We start from the raw sequence: 18,135 nt of genomic DNA on the forward strand, positions 1-18,135 counted from the left end.
TAGTATAGCTTGCTATACAGATTTTAATGTAAAAAGATTGTATCTTCTTTCACAATAGTTAATACGTAGTAATACGATAGAGAGTAACATATAGATAATATCCGCATTTTTTGTAGCCAAAGTTTTAGCAGGTAAGTAACTTGTCCAAAGTCAAGGAAATTCTTGAGTTCCGTAGGTAACTTTTTTATTACTTCTAGTGCATGTTTACTCCAACAGAATTCTTCCATTTGAATTTCTTATTGAATGAATGTAGGATCATGCTTTAAGATAATTTTGTAACATACCATTAAGTTTTATTTTCTGGAAAGTGCTTTAAAATAACACCAATAACTTTATTTGAAGTTCATTTTAAGTGTTTGTTTTATATGTTTTAATAACAGTGACAAACTTACCTGATTTTAGGTTTGGGTGAATGCCATCTTCTGATGGCAAAAGCAGCTCTAGTTGATTATCTTGATGGAAAAGCCGTAGACTACATAGAAAAAGCACTGGAATATTTTACTTGGTTCGTATTATTCTTATTATTTATTGTTTATTTTTGTAATATTATAATGAAGCCAAATTTAGAAGATCATTTTATGTATTCTGCTAGATAAAGCAATTACTCAGAATGTCAAACATAAAGAACAACAGACAAGCCAATTCTATAACATACACGTTGTTATTAGTTTTGCACTTGGGGAAACAGTTACAATTTCTTCTGCTCTTAGTAGTGCCTGGCATCCTAGATGCATAGGAAAGAATAGGAAGGAAGGAGCAGTCTGCTAGTGGAACAGCAGCTCTGCCACCAGGTGTTAGTGTTCTCTTTCAGTAGGCCTGGAAATGAGTATCTTTAATTGGAACTGATTGGGAAATAGGGCTTCAGGTGCTCAATATGCTGTACATTCAGTGTTAAGAGCCAATTGTAGGATTATTAGTAAGTCTTGAAGGTAAGGGGAAATGACAATCTGATTGCTCCTGCAGAGAAACTGCGAAGGAAAAAAGTGATGTGTCTAATAACAAGAAAGGAATCAGAAAATTTTGAGTAGATTTGGCATTTTATAGAACTGTGAATTCATTGGTTAGGTCAGAAAAAGTGTTATCTGTGGTAGATGACTTCCAAAAGTCCACAAGTTAGATGTACATTTGAATTTTTTGTAACTCTTAAACATCTTTCTTCTACTTCCCCTCTTTTCCTTCTTGGTTTCTCCTCTGTTTTCTATTTATTGCTTGTTCCAGAATTGCTTTTCATATGAACCAAATATGAAATGAAAACCTAACCCTTTTTTATCTCACTGAATTTTATTGCTACTTTTCAAGTCTCACGTAATGTAGTTCTTTCTAAAGAGAAAGTTACTGTGTAAAGGGCATGCTTTATTTGAACTGGTATTTAAGAGTAAATGCGAACCTTTGGGTGACAGCACCTTAGCTGTAAATACTGCCTTTCTGAGCCTGGGAAATGTAATTCTGGTAACATGTAACATAACCCATTAGAAGGTGGCATATAAAACAATTATAATCTCCAAATGTATATTTACTTCCAGACTTACAAGGCGTTAATACTATCACAATTATTGTGTAAGGGTGATATAAGTTACTTCAATTTATAGATATTTTATTTCTTTTGGACTTAAAATAAGAATTTAGGCTGTTAAAATCACCTCTGTTTCACTTTTTTGCCTTTCTTCTCATTTTTTGCTGTGAATTTTAGAAATGTTGCTAAGATATTTAGGCAAAGGAACTCCAAATCATATTGCCCTTCCTTTGGATTCTCAGTGGGCTTTTAGTCATGACCACAATAATTAATATTATTTCTTAGGAAGACATTGGAAAATGATTTTTGGCTGGACTCCATGAGTAGAAAAGGCTATGAAAAATGTTCCATCTGCTTTTCCATCTGCCAGTAACATAGCAGCTTGTGATAGCTGATTATTGAGACTTGGCTTAAATGAAATTGCCATGTTTTATTTATAAGATCTTGAGAAGAGAAAAATGAAGAGAAATGTATAGCTAAAGTTTTTCTCATTCTAAAAGGAATTGCCCTCTGTCACCATAATTAATATTTCTCTTTGCTTTTTGAGCTTATTCATTCAGTCTGCTCTTGTTTCGATAAATGTAGTTCTTCAGATTTTCATGTTTAGATTTTTGTTTTTTTTGGTCTCAGGGTATTAATGTTCAACATCACCAATCATCAGGAAAATGCAAATCAAAACCACAGTAAGGTATCATCTCACCCCAGTTAGGATGTCTGTTATTCAAAAGACAAAAAATAAAGGCTGGCAAAGATGTGGAGAAGAGGGAACCTCATATGGTTTATGGGAATGCAAACTAGCATAGCCACTGTGGAGAACAGTATGGAGTTTTCTCAAAAAACTGCAAATAGAACTACCATATGATCCAGCAATCCCACTACTGGGAACTTATCCAAAGGAAAGAAAATCATTATATCAAAGAGACATCTGTACCCTCATGTTTATTGAAGCACTATTCACAATAGTCGAGATATGGAATCAACCTAGATATTCAACAACAGATGAATGGATAAAGAAAATGTGGTATTTATATACAATGGAATACTATTCAGCCATAAAAAAGAATGAAATTCTATCATTTAAGACAACTTGGATAGAACTGGAGGACATTATGTTAAGTGAAATAAGCCAGGAACAGAAAGTTAAGCATCATATGTGCTTATTCATATGTGGAAGCTAAAAAAAAAATTGATCTCATAGAAGTAAAAAGTAGGACAGAGGATACTAGAAGCTGGGAAGTGTAGGGGGAAAGGATATATGGGTAATACTTGTTAAAAGACACAAAATTACAGCTAGATAGGAGGAATAAGTTCTAGTGTTCTGTAGCACTGTAGGATGACTGTAGTTAACAATAATATATAGTTTCAAATAGCTAGGAGGAGGATAGTGAACATTCCTGACACAAAGAGATTATAAATGTTTGAGATGATTAATATGCTAATTACCCTGATCTGATCACAATAAATTATATGTATCAAAAAATCTCTGTACCCCATGAATATATATAGTTATGCCAATTAAAAAATAAAATTTACAAAAATCTTTCAGATCTTACCAAATATATTTGGTACATTTTATTTGAGGTGTCTTCATCGATTTTTTGCTGCCATAACAGAATACCACGGACTGGTTAATTTACAAAGAATAGAAGTTTATTTGACTTGGTTCTGGAGGCTGATAAGTCCAGGAGCATGGTGCTGGCATCTTGGTGAGGGTCATCCTATGGCAGAAGGGCAGAATGCAAGAGAAAAAAAAAGGGACTGAACCTACTCTTTTATCAGGAGCTCACTCCTGTGACAACTAACCCATTCCTACAATAACAGTATTAATCCATTTAGGGGGGCAGGGCCCTCATGACATAATCACCTCTTAAAGGTCCTACTTCTCAACACCGTTGACCTGGAGATTGAGTTCCCAACTCATGAAATTTGTGGGGACGTAGTCAAAACTACACAGCATGAGAGAAGATCTAAAAGCAAAAACCTGAGTTTACGATTGTCAGTTGTAAGAGAGTTACGAACTTTACTGCCTTGGTCATTGCTTAAACACAAAAAGCGTAGTTTTAACATTTTAATATTAAAAGGAAATTGGTCCTGGAAAACTTATTTATTTATTTGTGTGATTACTGCTACTTCTAATAAAAATGGTGAAGAGTAACAAAAAAAAGTGTCCACAAAATTTCTGGCACTTAAAGTAATCCCTTCCTCCTTCCCTTTCTCCCTTTCTTCTTCCCTTTCTATGACGGAGGTGATATGATATAATTCATTTAGGAGGAGGCCAGTAAAGCATTTGCAGTGCTTAATGTACAGTTTTTCTGTTTTAAGTAATAATCAGGGAGATAAACTTCATGCTTTTTGTAAATAATTTATAAGAATCATACTGTTTCTTTTTTTAGTGCTCTGCAGCATCGAGCTGATGTGTCCTGCCTCTGGAAGCTAGCTGGGGATGCTTGTACCTGTCTGTATGCTGTCTCACCATCTAAAGTGAATGTTCATGTTTTAGGAGTCCTTCTAGGTCAGAAAGAAGGAAAACAAGTATTAAAGAAAAATGAGCTCCTCCACCTTGGAGGAAGGTAATTTGCAAAGATTGCCAGTTAATAACATTTGAATTGAATTAAGGCATTGTAACAAAAAACATAACATTCACTTTTGTATTCCCATAGGTGTTACGGTCGTGCATTAAAACTGATGTCTACAGCTAATACATGGTGTGACCTTGGAATTAATTATTATCGCCAAGCACAACATCTAGCAGAAACAGGCAGCAACATGAATGATCTTAAGGAGTTGCTGGAGAAATCTTTACATGTATGATATAAATAAATTTTTTATAAACTTTTTAAAAAACATAATGCTTTTCTCGAAGATGTTTTGGATGAAGTAAATAGTGTTTTCACGTAAAACCACATATATCTTGATATATATGCCACTATTTCAAGAAATAAAAATTAATCTAATTTAACTTCTTTTCAGTGTCTGAAAAAAGCAGTGAGACTCGACAGTAATAATCACTTATACTGGAATGCTCTTGGTGTGGTTGCATGTTACAGTGGTGAGAATTGAGTAACACTTCTATATTTTTAGAAGATTGTGTATTTCAAACAAAGTTCAGTTTCATCAAGTTTTGTATTTTTCAGGTATTGGAAATTATGCCCTTGCTCAGCACTGTTTCATCAAATCAATCCAGTCAGAACAAGTTGTGAGTATTCTATGTGTCTATGGAAAAGAACTTCAAAATTTAGTATTACTAATTTTCTGAGACTTTCAAGTAGACAAGGGGCCTATTTTAAGAAAAAAAAAAATGTATGTTTTTTAGAATGCTGTTGCATGGACCAACTTGGGAGTGTTATACCTCACAAATGAAAATATTGAGGTAAATATGTTGCCTGTCTGTCATATTTAAAATAAAGAATGTTTTCTATATTATTATCTCCTCAATAGCTCAGCTTCTTGTGGAGAAATGTTTTTGCACCTCGTTATCTAGCCAGTATGCTCTCCAGTGTGCTAGTTAATTAATGATATTCAATTTATGTCAATTAATGTGTAAGATTTATTTTCCTTTTTATGACCTTCAAGAAACTTCTGGTTTTATGATTATGTTGGTTGTTCATTTAGAGATTAAAACAGTTCGATTCTGAATCAATTTGGCATTTTTTTTTATCTGTACACATGTAAGGGAAGTCCTATGTGGATAGTGTTGGAGGTGGAGGGGATGAGCGCAAGGGAGACATTTAGTACTCTCTAGCAGCTTAAATTTAACCTTTACTTGGATGCTTTACATTTTGGCTTTAGTAGATATTAATCTCTTTAAATAGCAAGTGTAATTTGTCATACTTGAGCAATTATACATTAGGCAATTAGAACTAAAGTGACTGGGAGTATGTTTATAGGTCATGTTTGGAAAGTTTCCACAAATCTATGGGTAATACCATGTCTGAACCGTTTTGTGTTTCAGCCAGTATATTGAATCTCATCCCAAAAAGCTTTTGCAATATTCTCAAGGATACGTTAAATCACTGCAAAAAAGACTGGATTTAGAAAATTGTAAATAGATTGAAGAAAATATTAATTTGGGTTTTAAAATACATGAACATATTTTTTTAATTTAAATAAAACAATGTCTTAATAAGCTATGGATGTGGTTTTATTGTAGCATGGGATAGTTGTTGCCCATGACCTTACTTTTTAAAAACAGGAAAAATAAGACTGTTTCCTGCCATACATAGATTGTTGAGAAAATGGTATAAAGCAGTATGTAATAAAAAGTTATTTTTTGTAGCAGAAAAAAAAGCATCCGAGTTAATGTGTCCAAATTAGATATTTTTGAAGTTTCCTGATTGCTTAATGCAGAATTATGTTGTTGATCACTCCTTCTCTAGTAGCAGGTATAATACATGTCTAGGACTTCATTGGTTAGGACTTCATTGGTTGTGAGTTCTTATCCTCCCAGTTAAGCTAATGGAAAGGGGAATAGATAGCCTTATTTAATCATTGCCTTCAAACCTATGGCTAGCTAATGGATGGATGATTGGTTGGTTAAAAGTTCTGCAGACTACAAGGTAGAACCCTTTTTTGCTAGGGTTCAGAACTCCTAACCTGGGGAGAAATCTGTTGCACCCAGGAGTGTTCTAGAACTGTGTAGTTAAAACACTGCTTTAAGCATTGCTAATTATGCTTAAACAGTGAAATTTTATGTTCATACATATTTATGATGAGAGGTTTGACTTATGCTTTTTAAACGTAAGTGGTTTAATAAGTTTATAAAATGACTTGCTGTAATATTTTTTGCCTTTTTTTCCTAGCAAGCTCATGAAGCTTTCAAAATGGCCCAATCCCTTGATCCATCTTATTTAATGTGCTGGATTGGACAAGTAAGAAATATAACATATAGTTACTGATAAGCTTGTTGATATCAATAACTGACTAATATGCATGACAGTGATAATAATGGTAACGGATAGCATTTGAGGGCTTACTTTGTGCCAGTCACTGTGCTCAGCTCTTTGTATACACTATTTCAGTTAATCTATCATCAGTTCTTTGAGATATGGTTGGTGTTATACTCTCTTTAGAGTTGTGGAAATAGAAACTCAGAGCTCCTAAGTGTCATTCCTAAGGCCACAAAACTTGTAAGGATTTAGCTCTGATTTGGGGGGGCCTTTGAACACTTACCAGTCTGATATTACTGTGCCTAAAAAATAAACCCAGAACTCTATTGTTTAACTCTCATGTACAAGAAAATGCACATTTACAAAGATCATTTTGAATATTATGTTTCTGTAAAATCTTCATATTTGATTTGTCACTTGTTTGTGAGTATTCTTTCCTCCCCAAATTTAGATTTTTGTATTGCCAAATAGGAATCAGGATACTTTGTTACTAGTCTGAGTCTGTTACCTACTGATTTTTTTTTCTTTTTTTATCTTAACATATCACTTTTCTGGATTTTAATTTTCTCACCTGAAAAAGAAGGGGATTAGACTGAGTGGCCTCGAAGTTCTTGCCTGGTTGAGAAATTATAATGAATTAGTAAGCAGTCAGTTGCTTTGGTTCAGAGAGTAGGAGCATCACCCATATCAGAAAATTATTAATCAGGGTTTGGAGATCTTTTGTTGTATTTTAGACTCTTGGGCCTAATTCTAGTTAATTGGTGAAGCAAGTAGAGCTAGAAAGGCAAACTCCTGTTCCCATTCACTGTGGTAGCATCTGGGAGCGGTGGCATTACTATGCTAGCCTCTGTGTTGGCCATTGAACCCAGGGAGCCCGAGAATTTGCATTCTAACTGCTCCCAAGTGATGATTATGAGGCTGGTCCAAGGGACCTCACTTCGTGTAGTACTGCTCTAGGTCAGTAGATCTTAGATGATTATCAGAGTCACTTTTTAATTTTTATTTTAAAAGTGTTTTTGGTTTTAAAAATAATTTATTGTAGCAGGTAACTGGAAGATTTAGTTAAAATAATAACAATAGAAGTGAAAAACTTAGGTTAACTTTGCTTTTAAGCTCAGCTTGTAAACCTTTGGTTCTTCTAGACAGTTTCATTTTGTATTATTATTGTTATTTTCTTTTAAACACAGTAAGAGTCTGTTTTTTTCCTTTTATAGGCTCTTATTGCTGAGGCAGTTGGAAGTTATGACACCATGGATCTCTTCAGGCACACTACAGAACTAAATATGCATGTAAGAATCTGAACATTCTTCTTGAGGATTCGTTAATGAGAAAAGTATTATCCTTGTTAAGGGAATAAATAGATATTGGGCTAGGCATAGTGGCTCATGCCTGTAACCCCAGTGATTTGGGATGCCAAGGCAGGAGGATTGCTTGAGGCTAGCCTGGACAACATAGCAAGACCCTGTCTCTTAAAAAAAAAAATTAAAAATTAGCCAAGTATAATGGTGTATACCTGTAGTCCTAGCTACTCAGGAGGCTGAGGCAGGAGGATTGTTTGAGTCCTGGAGTTTCAGGATACAATGAGCTATGATCACGCCATTGCACTCCAGCCTAGGCAACAGAGCAAGATTCTATCTCTAAGAAAAGGAAAAAGAAAACGAATAGATAGTGGTATTAGACGTTAATGATGTCAGTTTTTTTTATTCTTTATTCTTTCTTAGAAACAGATTAGTTGTCTTGAATTAAAGAACTACCATTTTTCTTTTTTCTACAACTTTCAAGAGCTGGTGAAGAAATGACATTGAGATTTAATAGATATACTAGCAATCATATATTAATAGAATAGAAACTGAGACTCTAGGAAAAAGATAGACATGAGATAAGGAGTAGGCGTGGTAGACATTTCTAGATTATTTATGAAAATGTTTTAGAATTCACTTTTTTTTTTTCTGGTCTGACCTTTGGCAATGGTGCTGGGGAGGGGAAAGCCAACCCACCAGGCGAGGCTCTGTTTTCTGCGTTTTATCCCATTTGATTCTTCTACTTAGGATTGGAGCAAGTAATTTCAATATGTTCTTAGCTGTGTTTTATCATAGCAACCCTTCATTTAAAGGTACTTTGAACACTTAAAGAACACTGAGATGTGATATTTATTGTATTGAAGTGCATCGTTTTATTTCTTACTGTAATTTTTATTGGCATATTTATTATCCTATGTCCGCTTGTTAACACTGGCTTTTTTAAAGACCGAAGGAGCATTAGGTTATGCTTATTGGGTCTGCACAACATTGCAAGATAAAAGCAACAGAGAAACAGAGCTGTACCAGTACAACATCCTCCAGATGAATGCTATTCCAGCAGCACAAGTTGTTTTGAATAAATATGTAGGTAAGGTACCTGTTATATAATAGCAAGATATTTGAGTAACTATTGAAATAATTTAAATAATTTTTTTTTTTCAAATTATGATGATTTTATTGGGAAGTAACTCCATCACAAGTCAAGGAGCATCTGTATTTTTTAAAGGGATTAAGAATTGAGAAAAAATGTATTTTATTAATCCACAAACATTTGTTATTAATTCCATCCAGTGTATTTTTCGTTTTGTAAGTTTGATTTGGGTCTTTTTTATATCTGCCCTTTATCTTCTCATCATGTTCATCTTTTCTCTACCTTGTTGAATATATAAAGAATATTTATAATAGTATTCTTGTCTGCTAATTCCACCTTTTCATTTCTCAATCTGTTCCTTTTCATTGACTTTTCTCCTCTTTATAGGTCATATTTTCTTGAGTCTTGAAAGTACAAATTTAAATAATTTTTAAAATTAATTCATTTCAAATTAAATATTGGTGTTCTTTAAGACGTGAATTTGCCTTCTTTTTGCAACGGCGAAGCAATCTTTACTTTGTAAATTTTAATAAAGGCTTTTGAAGAAAGATAAAAATTGTTACCTAATGATGCAAGAAAAAAGTAATTTCCTCGTTATAGTGGAGAGTGTATTAGGCTTTAATACACTCTCCACTATACACTCTACACTAGGACAGTTGCTGCTATTCTTGCTTTGCCTTTAATTTTCTCTGCAGTCTTAGGCCAAGTGTTTTACCACCCTTAACTTCTGTTTACTCCCTGGATAGTGGATATAACAATACCTGGATTGTAGAGTTGTGAGAACTAGATGACATAATATAAATGAAGTGCCAAACCCAGTGCCTTTAGCTTCCCCACTTAACACCTAATTTTTCTTGAAGATATTGGAAAAATACGTTTAGGTTTAGGAAGTTGACAGAGTGGTGAAATTTTATTAACCATCTATTGTAATAATTTTCTGTCTTTTTTAATAAAACTACCATTGGGTTTTAATCTCTGCTCCACCACTTAGTATCCTTGACTGAAACCTTGGGCATGCTACCAAAATTCTCAACAGGGAAGTATTTATTGCTTAGTGTTTAAACAAGATGATTTGTACAAAATGTTATGCAGAGTGCCTGGCATATCCTAGATGCTCAAGAAATGTTAGTTTCATTAACTTTTGACAAAATACTAATAAAGAAGCAAGGAGTTTAAGCAAGAGTACTGAAAACAGTAGATATTGGCAGTCAAATAATATAAAGAATCGGATAAATTGTGAAAAACAGGAGAGAAAATGCCTCACTGTAGATATTGTGGGGATTGTGGCATTCTGCATGCATTTAGCCTGAGGCACTAGACTAGGCAATTAATTTACAAACATCAGCACTTAGAGTGGGTTTGCCTTAGGGTGGGTGTGGCATGTGAAGGCATGGATCTCCTCATGCTTATTTTTTATTTATTTATTTATTTTTTAAGACAGAGTCTCGCTCTGTCACCCAGGCGGGAGTGCACTGGCGCAATCTCGGCTCACTGCAACTTTGCCTCCCAGATTCAAGCCATTCTCCTGCCTTAGCCTTCAGATTAGCAGGGAGGGATTACAGGTGCGTACCACCATGCCTGGCTAATTTTTTGTTTTTAGTAGAGATGGGGTTTCACCGTATTAGCCAGGATGGTCTCAATCTCCTGACCTGGTGATCCACCCACCTTAGCCTCCCAAAGTGCTGGGATTACAGGCGTGAGCCACCATGCCTGGTCTTCATGCTTATTATAACTCAGTTTTGTTGACTCTTTCTTTTGTGACTTTAAGGATTTTTCAAGAATAACTTTGACTATGTGATTTTAACCTTAGTTGTTGATCTTAGAACCTAACAGTCACATAAGATATGGTTACAGTGTACTTTGTTAAATAATCTAAAGGATTTGAAGGCTTACTTTCCACTACTACTTTTAAGTACATTAGATCAGATATGTTTCTTTTTCTACATTTTACCTTCATAGATGGGTAATCACCCAATGGGTTCACTTTGCCCGCTGCCTAGACAGAGCCAATTTATCAAGACAGGGGAATTGCAATAGAATAAGAGTAATTCATGCAGAGCCGGCTGTGCGGAGGACTAGAGTTTTATTATTACCGAAATCAGTCTCCCCAAGCAAGCATTTGGGGATCAGCATTTTTAAGAATAATTTGGTGGATGGTGGTGGGCAGGCAGTGAGTCGGGGATGCTAATTGGTTGGGTCGGAGATGAAATTGTAGGGAATTGAAGCTGTCTTCTTGCGCCGAGTCAGTTCCTGTGTGGGGGCCGCAAGATCAGATGAGCCAGTTTATCAATCTGGGTGATGCCAGCTGATCCATCAAGTGTAGGCTCTGAATAGTGATGTTATCCCCAGGAGCAATTTGGGGAGGGTCAGAATCTTGTAGCCTCCAGCTGTATGACTCCTAAACCGTAATTAATCTTTTGACTAATTCGTTAGTCCTGCAAAGGCAGGTCTAGTCCCTAGGCAAGAAGGGGGTTTGTTCTGGGAAAGGGCTGTTGTCATCTTTGTTTCAAACTATAAACTATAAACCAAGTTCCTCCCAAAGTTAGTTTAGCCTACGCCCAGGAATGAACGAGGACAGCATGGAGGTTAGAAGCAAGATGGAGTTAGGTTGGATTTCTGTCACTGTCTCAGTTATAATTTTGAAATGGTGGTTTCAGATACATGATGTTTTTTGACATTAAAATTTCAAAATACTGCACCGAAAGTACCAAACTTACCTTCTGTTTCTAGTGTACAATACTGACTTTGTTATTTTTTTTAAATACATACATGTTGGAACAGAACGACCAAGAGAAATTATTGCTAAATTTAATCACAGGGAGGCTTAAGTAATTAGCCAAAGAACTGAATTTCTTTATAAATCTCATGACTGGTTTTAACAAGAACTATAATTTCAAGTTATTATATTTTTGGGCATAAAAATGTTTAAATTCTAAAATACAACTAAAAATCAAATATAACTATTAAACATTATTCAGTAATTAGAAGAGTTAATAAAGATTTTACTGACATATTGTATTCAAGATAAAATCAGGCCACTATTCTTAACAGTGTGAGTGATCTCAAGAGGTAATCTGGTATTTAAGATACTGAAAAAATAAAACCAATATTTTGTTAATATCATCAGTATGCATATGTAAAATGAAGATATTTCTCATTTTCTAGAAAGAATTCAGAATTATGCTCCAGCTTTCACAATGTTGGGTTACTTAAACGAACATCTACAACTGAAAAAGGAAGCAGCAAATGCATACCAAAGGTAAACTACATTTAATTGTGATAGATGCAGGAGGAAGATGAGGGGAAGGGTTCCTGGAGAATCTCTGACTGGCCTGTGCATTGGGAGAACGGGGTGAAGCCAAGGGAAGTTCACGCCATTTGCAGGTGGGGAGGAGCCTGGCCTCTTCAGTTCTTGGGTGTGTGGCCTAGAATCAATCTGTTAGCAGGAACCCCTCTCGCTAACGGGGACCTGTTAGCAGGAACCCCTCTCGCTTTGCTGAGAGGTTTTTTTTCTTTTTCCCTTTTCACCCAATAAATCCATTCCCCTCACCCTTCAGTGTGTCTGCATGCCTAACTTTTCCTGGTTGTGTGACAAGGACCCGGTTTTAGCTGAACTAAGGAACAAAGTTCTACATCAATTGCAATGTTATCATTGTTTATTGGTTAGCTTTTCAAATGTTATTTTCATTCTCAGGAAGAAGGTACTAAATAATTGTTGTGACTCCTTTCCTGATGTTTCATTGTATACTATTATTACATCTTAGAAGATGAAAAGATGTGGTCCCAAATTTTCAGCTATATTTTGGTTTTTGTTGCTCATCTTAAGGAGGTGGGGTGGAGAAATTGAGAAAGAGAAATCAATAGAAAAGAAAGAAGAAACAAAACAAAAATCTTCTTAGATTTTTAGAAAACTCTGTCTTTTAAGAACTTGTCTAGCTTTATTAGATTTGAACATGTGTTCAATGAGACAAGAAATGAGAACACTGTGATGTGTTTGTTTGAATGACTTTAATATCTACTATGTATTTATTCATTTAATAAGTATTTGTTGACTACTGTGTGCCAAGCAGTGTTCTTGGCACTGGCTATTTTGCAGTAAATTTAAAAAGACGTCCTGTTCTCATGGAGCGTGTGTTCTGTGGCTGAAGAGACATGATAAGCTAATAAACATCTGTGATGATAGTAATTGCTAAGAAAGAAAATTAAAGTAGGGTAAAGGGCCAGAGAATGCAGGGCAGAAAGCGACATTTCAGGTGAGTTTAAGAATGGATAGATTTACTAAGGAGGCAGTTGAGGCCTGACTTCAGTGAACTGAGGCCACAAGCCACTTGTTTATCTGGGCAGGACCATTCTAGGCAGAAGGAACAGCAAGAGAAGTGGAGAAGTGAAGGAGTGGATTTGGCATGTTTACAAAATAAGAAAGCCAGTGTGCTACAATGGAATGACCAGCTGGAGAGTGGTAGGAAATAAATCTACATAAATTTCTATGTAAATTAATGGATAGGTGATAAGAAAATAACTATTGATCTCATGACCAACTACTAGATGAAAAGTGAAAAGACCTGGTTGCCTAATCTCTGAGGCACATTATTGCCCTAAATCTAAATAAATATTTACAAGAAGCTTTGTCAGGTAAAAAATAATTGAGGTGTCCTGAATGCTTTGCCATATGCTTTTGTGGATCTCTCCGTAGTTCAAAGGAGTAATCACTAGATGGTACTGGAGCCTGTGTAATCAAGAAGTTATTTTTCCAGGTGTGTATGGAAAGAAGTATATGAAAATAAGTGTATATGAAAAACCACTATTTTGCTTCTTTCAAAGCCAATAAACTTACCAGTAAACTGTATAAATATTGACAGACTGCAATAGTGAGCAAGATTTCTAAACAGAGAAAACTAGGCAGCTAGGGTGTTTGCTATTTTTTTTTTGGTACATATCGTTATTATTGCAGATATTGTGAATCTAACAATGGTTACACCTTAGGCTTAAAATGGCATCTCCATAGTCACTTGGGTTTATGTACCACTTTCTTGACTGATCATCACTGCTGTTTTCTGCTTTAAACAAGTATTCGATCATTGAAACCACAGATTAGGCATAAATCTAAATGGGGGTATAGTTTTTCATCTCTATAATACTGTCTTTAGGCTTCTCTAGCAAATTCTTGTTTTTCATGCAACATCAGGGAGATAAAAAGTCTTTCTTGGCCATTTCTCCCTAGCCCGTCCTCTTTAAATAGGAAAGAAAATAAAAACCAAAAATCTTGTTAAATATCCAACTCTTTTTAGTTGTTAACACATTTCCCTGCCTGCCCATAGGGAACTGAGCATGAGAAGGAAATACACGTTGTCAGCAGGTTATTTATTCTAATCCTTGAGGGACTTCTAATGACTAGTTCCCTTCCCTCAACTTACTTTTCTTTAAATATTTTTCTGTATGTACAAGCAAGGGCACATGAAAGCATTCAATTTCCTGGCTTCCTAACTCAAACTACTAATACATAAATAGTTTCAAGAGTGTTTTCTATCAACTCCAAATATGTCAAAACTTTAAGCTGTGACATAGTCATTTCCCATATTTAGATTTTTGAAATATTTAAAACTCAAATGTAATAAATGATTTCACTTACTAAGAGGTCATTTAGGTGTTATTTTCCTGACAGTCTAAAATCTAAATATATATAAGTGTTTTTGTGGTACCAACTTAATAAAATATGAATAAGCTATTGTAACTAGCACCAAACAATTAGTAGAATTAATTCAGTTAAATTAATTCAGTTAATTAATTCGGTTAAATGAACAAAAATCTGTGGATTCAGCTAAAGAGGAAGGTAACAGAATGCTATTGCACAGAGATAAATTAAAATACCTTTTTTTTTTTTTAAGGGCAATTTTGTTGTTACAGACTGCGGAAGACCAAGATACTTACAATGTTGCAATAAGAAATTATGGCAGATTGCTATGGTAAGCATAGTTTTTCTCCATTAATTATGTCAATTGATTGTATTTTTCTGGTGAAAGCTATGGGACTGGTGATATGCTGACTAGTTCCCAGAATACTGGGACATGTAGGATACATAATTTCCATAGAAACAGGCCCTGTTAACAGTTTCCTATACCTATAATGATAACCAATGCCAGTGTGCTTTATATGGAGCAGAGTTAGAACTCACGGTTTGTTGCCTGGAGATGAGAACATTTGGAAGAGAAGTAGTGGCCGTCTCTAATAGTAGAAGCCTAGTTAATTGGAAGAGGAATTAGATTTATTCTGATTTGCTATATATTCTTAAACTGGGGATGGACATTAGGGGTCTAGTAACCCTTTTGAAATAGTACACAAAAATTGTTGTGTGGGTACCTTTTGGGGATGGGGAAGGAGCTCTGTATCTTTCCTCAGTTTTTCAGAGACTTCTAACTCTAAAAAAGAACAAAAGAAAGAAAGATTAAGAACCAATTGTTTCAGAGGGTAGAACTAGGACCAGAGAATAGAAATATTGTAGGAGGAAGGTTTTTGATTCAAGTTAAGGCAGCATCCTAGAGCTGCCCTAAAGTTGAATGGTACAGTTCGAAAAACACTGTTAAAACTATACTTTGATGTCTTAGGATTAGTGCTACATCTTTTAAGGAGCTACCTGGTAGACCTTAGGTAGCCAGTTATTTTCTTTCATAATTGTGTACCTGAATTATATCCAAAATTGGAAAATTGCACTGTTCTGACTGCCTCTCCTTTCAATTATTTTAAACTGTTAATATTTAAAAGTTGAAAAAAATATTTAAAAGTTGATAGAGCTGTCAGTTCCAAGATTTTGTTGAAGCAGAGGACAGATATATTGTATGGAATAAAGTATCTGTTCTTTTTAGTTTTGATGTTTTATATAATCTAAATACTAATGTAAGTATTTTAGAAGAAAACATATAAACGTATACCTTCCATTGAAAACAGATTATCTGTTTTTTTAATTTACTTTTATTATGAAATGTGCAAACATGCAGTAAGTAATAGAATAATTTAATGAAAAGTCACCAATCAAATTATATCTTAAAATTCTGTCAGCTTGCTTCAGGTTACTTTCTCTCTCTCTCTCTCTCTTTTTTTTTTTTTTTTTTTTTTGGAGATGGAGTCTCACACTGTTGCCCGGGCTGGAGTGCAGTGGCATGATCTCGGCTCACTGCAACCTCCACCTCTGGGGTTCAAGAGATTCTCCTGCCTCAGCCTCCTGAGTAGCCGGGATTACAGGTGCCCACCACCACGCCCAGCTAATTTCTTGTATTTTTAGTAGAGACGGAGTTTCACTGTGTTGGCCAGGCTGGTCTCAAACTCCTGACCTCGTGATTCGCCTGCCTTGGTCTCCCAAAGTGCTGGAATTACAGGCGTGAGCCACCAAGCCCAGCCTTCAGGTTACTTTTTCAAAAAAAATTTCAGATAGATTTGTTGAAGCACCCACATTCCCTTCTGTAGTTCCATTCTTTTCTCCACAAAAGCATGCACATCTTCTTAGAAGATAGTGTTCATTTAAAGAAATATTTTTAATATATATGTATGTATGTATCCAAAAACAATCTAAGGTAGTTCCCTTTCCTTTATCAAAATTTGAGTATTGATTTTATAAGTCCTTTCACCTTTATAAAACTTATTTAGAAGTGAAGGTTGCTTATATTTTTAGCCCCCATTAATATCCTCCAAGATTAAAAAGATTTTATAAAAAGATTTCCACAACAAATTAAAAATAAAAACAGATTCAGGTTATACTGATGGATACCAGAAAGAAGAATCTCAGATATAGTATTTCTCTTCAGGTGATGGCAGTTGAGCTTATACAAGTTCCTTTTATCTGTAAGCAAAAACAAGTTATTTTTCTGTATTAATAAGTACTGCACTTTAGTATATATTACAGTTTATATTTTTCTCCCTCTTTTTTTTTTTTCTTTTAAGATGGAATTTCTCTCTTGTTGCCCAGGCTGGAGTGCAGTGATGTGATCTCGGCTCAATGCAACTTCTGCCTCCTGGGTTCAAGTGATTCTCCTGCCTCAGCCTCTCCAGTAGCTGGAATTACACGTGCCCACCACCACGCCTGGGTAATTTTTGTATTTTTTTAGTAGAGATGGGGTTTCATCATGTTGGCCAGGCTGGTCTTAAACTCCTGACCTCAAGCGATCCCCCTGTCTTGGCCTCCCAAAGTGCTGGGATTACAGGTGTGAGCCACTGTGCCCAGCCTCCTCTCACTTAAACATAAAAAGGAATAATATTTTGTTTGTGGAATTTTAGTGTATCTGTATGCCCTCCAGAAAAGAAAAAAGAATGTGCAGGTAAACAGTTTACACAAAAGATAGGTTTGATTCTGACTAGGCATTTTATGACTTGTTAAGCTTCGCAAAGATGCTAGAACCATACTCATAGGGTAATATTTAATTAAGTATTCAGCTTAAAAAAATTAGACATCTGTATAAAAGTCAAATTGAAATTATTTTTATAATTTGGGATTTTAATTAAAGTTTGTTAAAAAAAAAGAGACACTTTGTAATTTAGTAGACCACTATAAAAAAGGAGTTACACAAGAAATTATCAAAAGAAACTTAGTGTAAATTTTTTTTTTTTTGAGACGAGTCTTGCTCTGTTTTGCCCAGGCTGGAGTGCAGTGGCACGATCTCAGCTCACTACAACCTCTGCCTCCTAGGTTCAAGCAATTCAACTGCCTCAGCCTCCTGAGCAGCTAGGATTACAGGCATGTGCCACCCGTCAGGCTAATTTTTGTATTTTTAGTAGAGACAGGGTTTCACCATGTTGGCCAGGCTGGTCTCGAACTCCTGACCTTGTGATCCACCCCGCCCCCCACCCCCAAAGTGCTGGGATTACAGATGTGAGTCACGGCGCCCAGCCCAACTTAGTGTAATTATATCTCAGTATTTTGATGATACACACCAGAATTACTTTTGATATTAAAAGTAAGTTGTGTTTTACTTCTTAGTTCCATTGGTGAATATGATAAAGCTATCCAGGCTTTTAAGTCAACACCCCTTGAAGAGTTAGAAGACATCATAGGTTTTGCATTGGCTTTATTCATGAAGGGGCTTTATAAAGAGAGCAGCAAAGGTAAGTACAGTGCTCTGAAGCTAAGGACACATCTAGAGTTGAGTTTCATCATGATGAGCGTACATACAGAAAGATGTAATAATGAGATGGGGTGGGGGTTGCAATGTTTATTAAAATCTGACTAGGAGTCAGGAGCGATACTAGTAGGCACTTTTTATCTGTTACCTCATTTAGAATGTTATTATGATGAATAGTCTTTATAGTAGTGTTATGAGCTGAGTATTCATTATACAGATGAGGAAAATGGGGCCCAAG

At 35.3% G+C, this 18,135-nt stretch overlaps 1 protein-coding gene across 2 annotated transcripts in view; it reads left to right on the forward strand.

The window, feature by feature from the left end:
• SKIC3 (SKI3 subunit of superkiller complex) overlaps window positions 1–18,135 on the forward strand; it is a 90,544-nt gene that overhangs the window by 34,363 nt on the left and 38,046 nt on the right. Inside the window, exons 20-31 of one of the 2 annotated variants that reach the window (XM_032156809.2) lie at window positions 403–505; window positions 3,907–4,083; window positions 4,174–4,318; window positions 4,484–4,562; window positions 4,648–4,709; window positions 4,827–4,883; window positions 6,313–6,381; window positions 7,614–7,688; window positions 8,646–8,787; window positions 11,956–12,049; window positions 14,676–14,753; window positions 17,756–17,880. In XM_032156809.2, the coding sequence (XP_032012700.1) occupies window positions 403–505; window positions 3,907–4,083; window positions 4,174–4,318; window positions 4,484–4,562; window positions 4,648–4,709; window positions 4,827–4,883; window positions 6,313–6,381; window positions 7,614–7,688; window positions 8,646–8,787; window positions 11,956–12,049; window positions 14,676–14,753; window positions 17,756–17,880 (1,206 nt within the window). The remainder of the gene's footprint in view (window positions 1–402; window positions 506–3,906; window positions 4,084–4,173; window positions 4,319–4,483; window positions 4,563–4,647; window positions 4,710–4,826; window positions 4,884–6,312; window positions 6,382–7,613; window positions 7,689–8,645; window positions 8,788–11,955; window positions 12,050–14,675; window positions 14,754–17,755; window positions 17,881–18,135) is intronic. The other variant, XM_032156810.2, reaches the window with a different exon arrangement.

This window comes from Hylobates moloch, unplaced genomic scaffold (genome assembly GCF_009828535.3).
Source record: "Hylobates moloch isolate HMO894 unplaced genomic scaffold, HMol_V3 SCAFFOLD_6, whole genome shotgun sequence".
NCBI lineage: Eukaryota > Metazoa > Chordata > Mammalia > Primates > Hylobatidae > Hylobates > Hylobates moloch.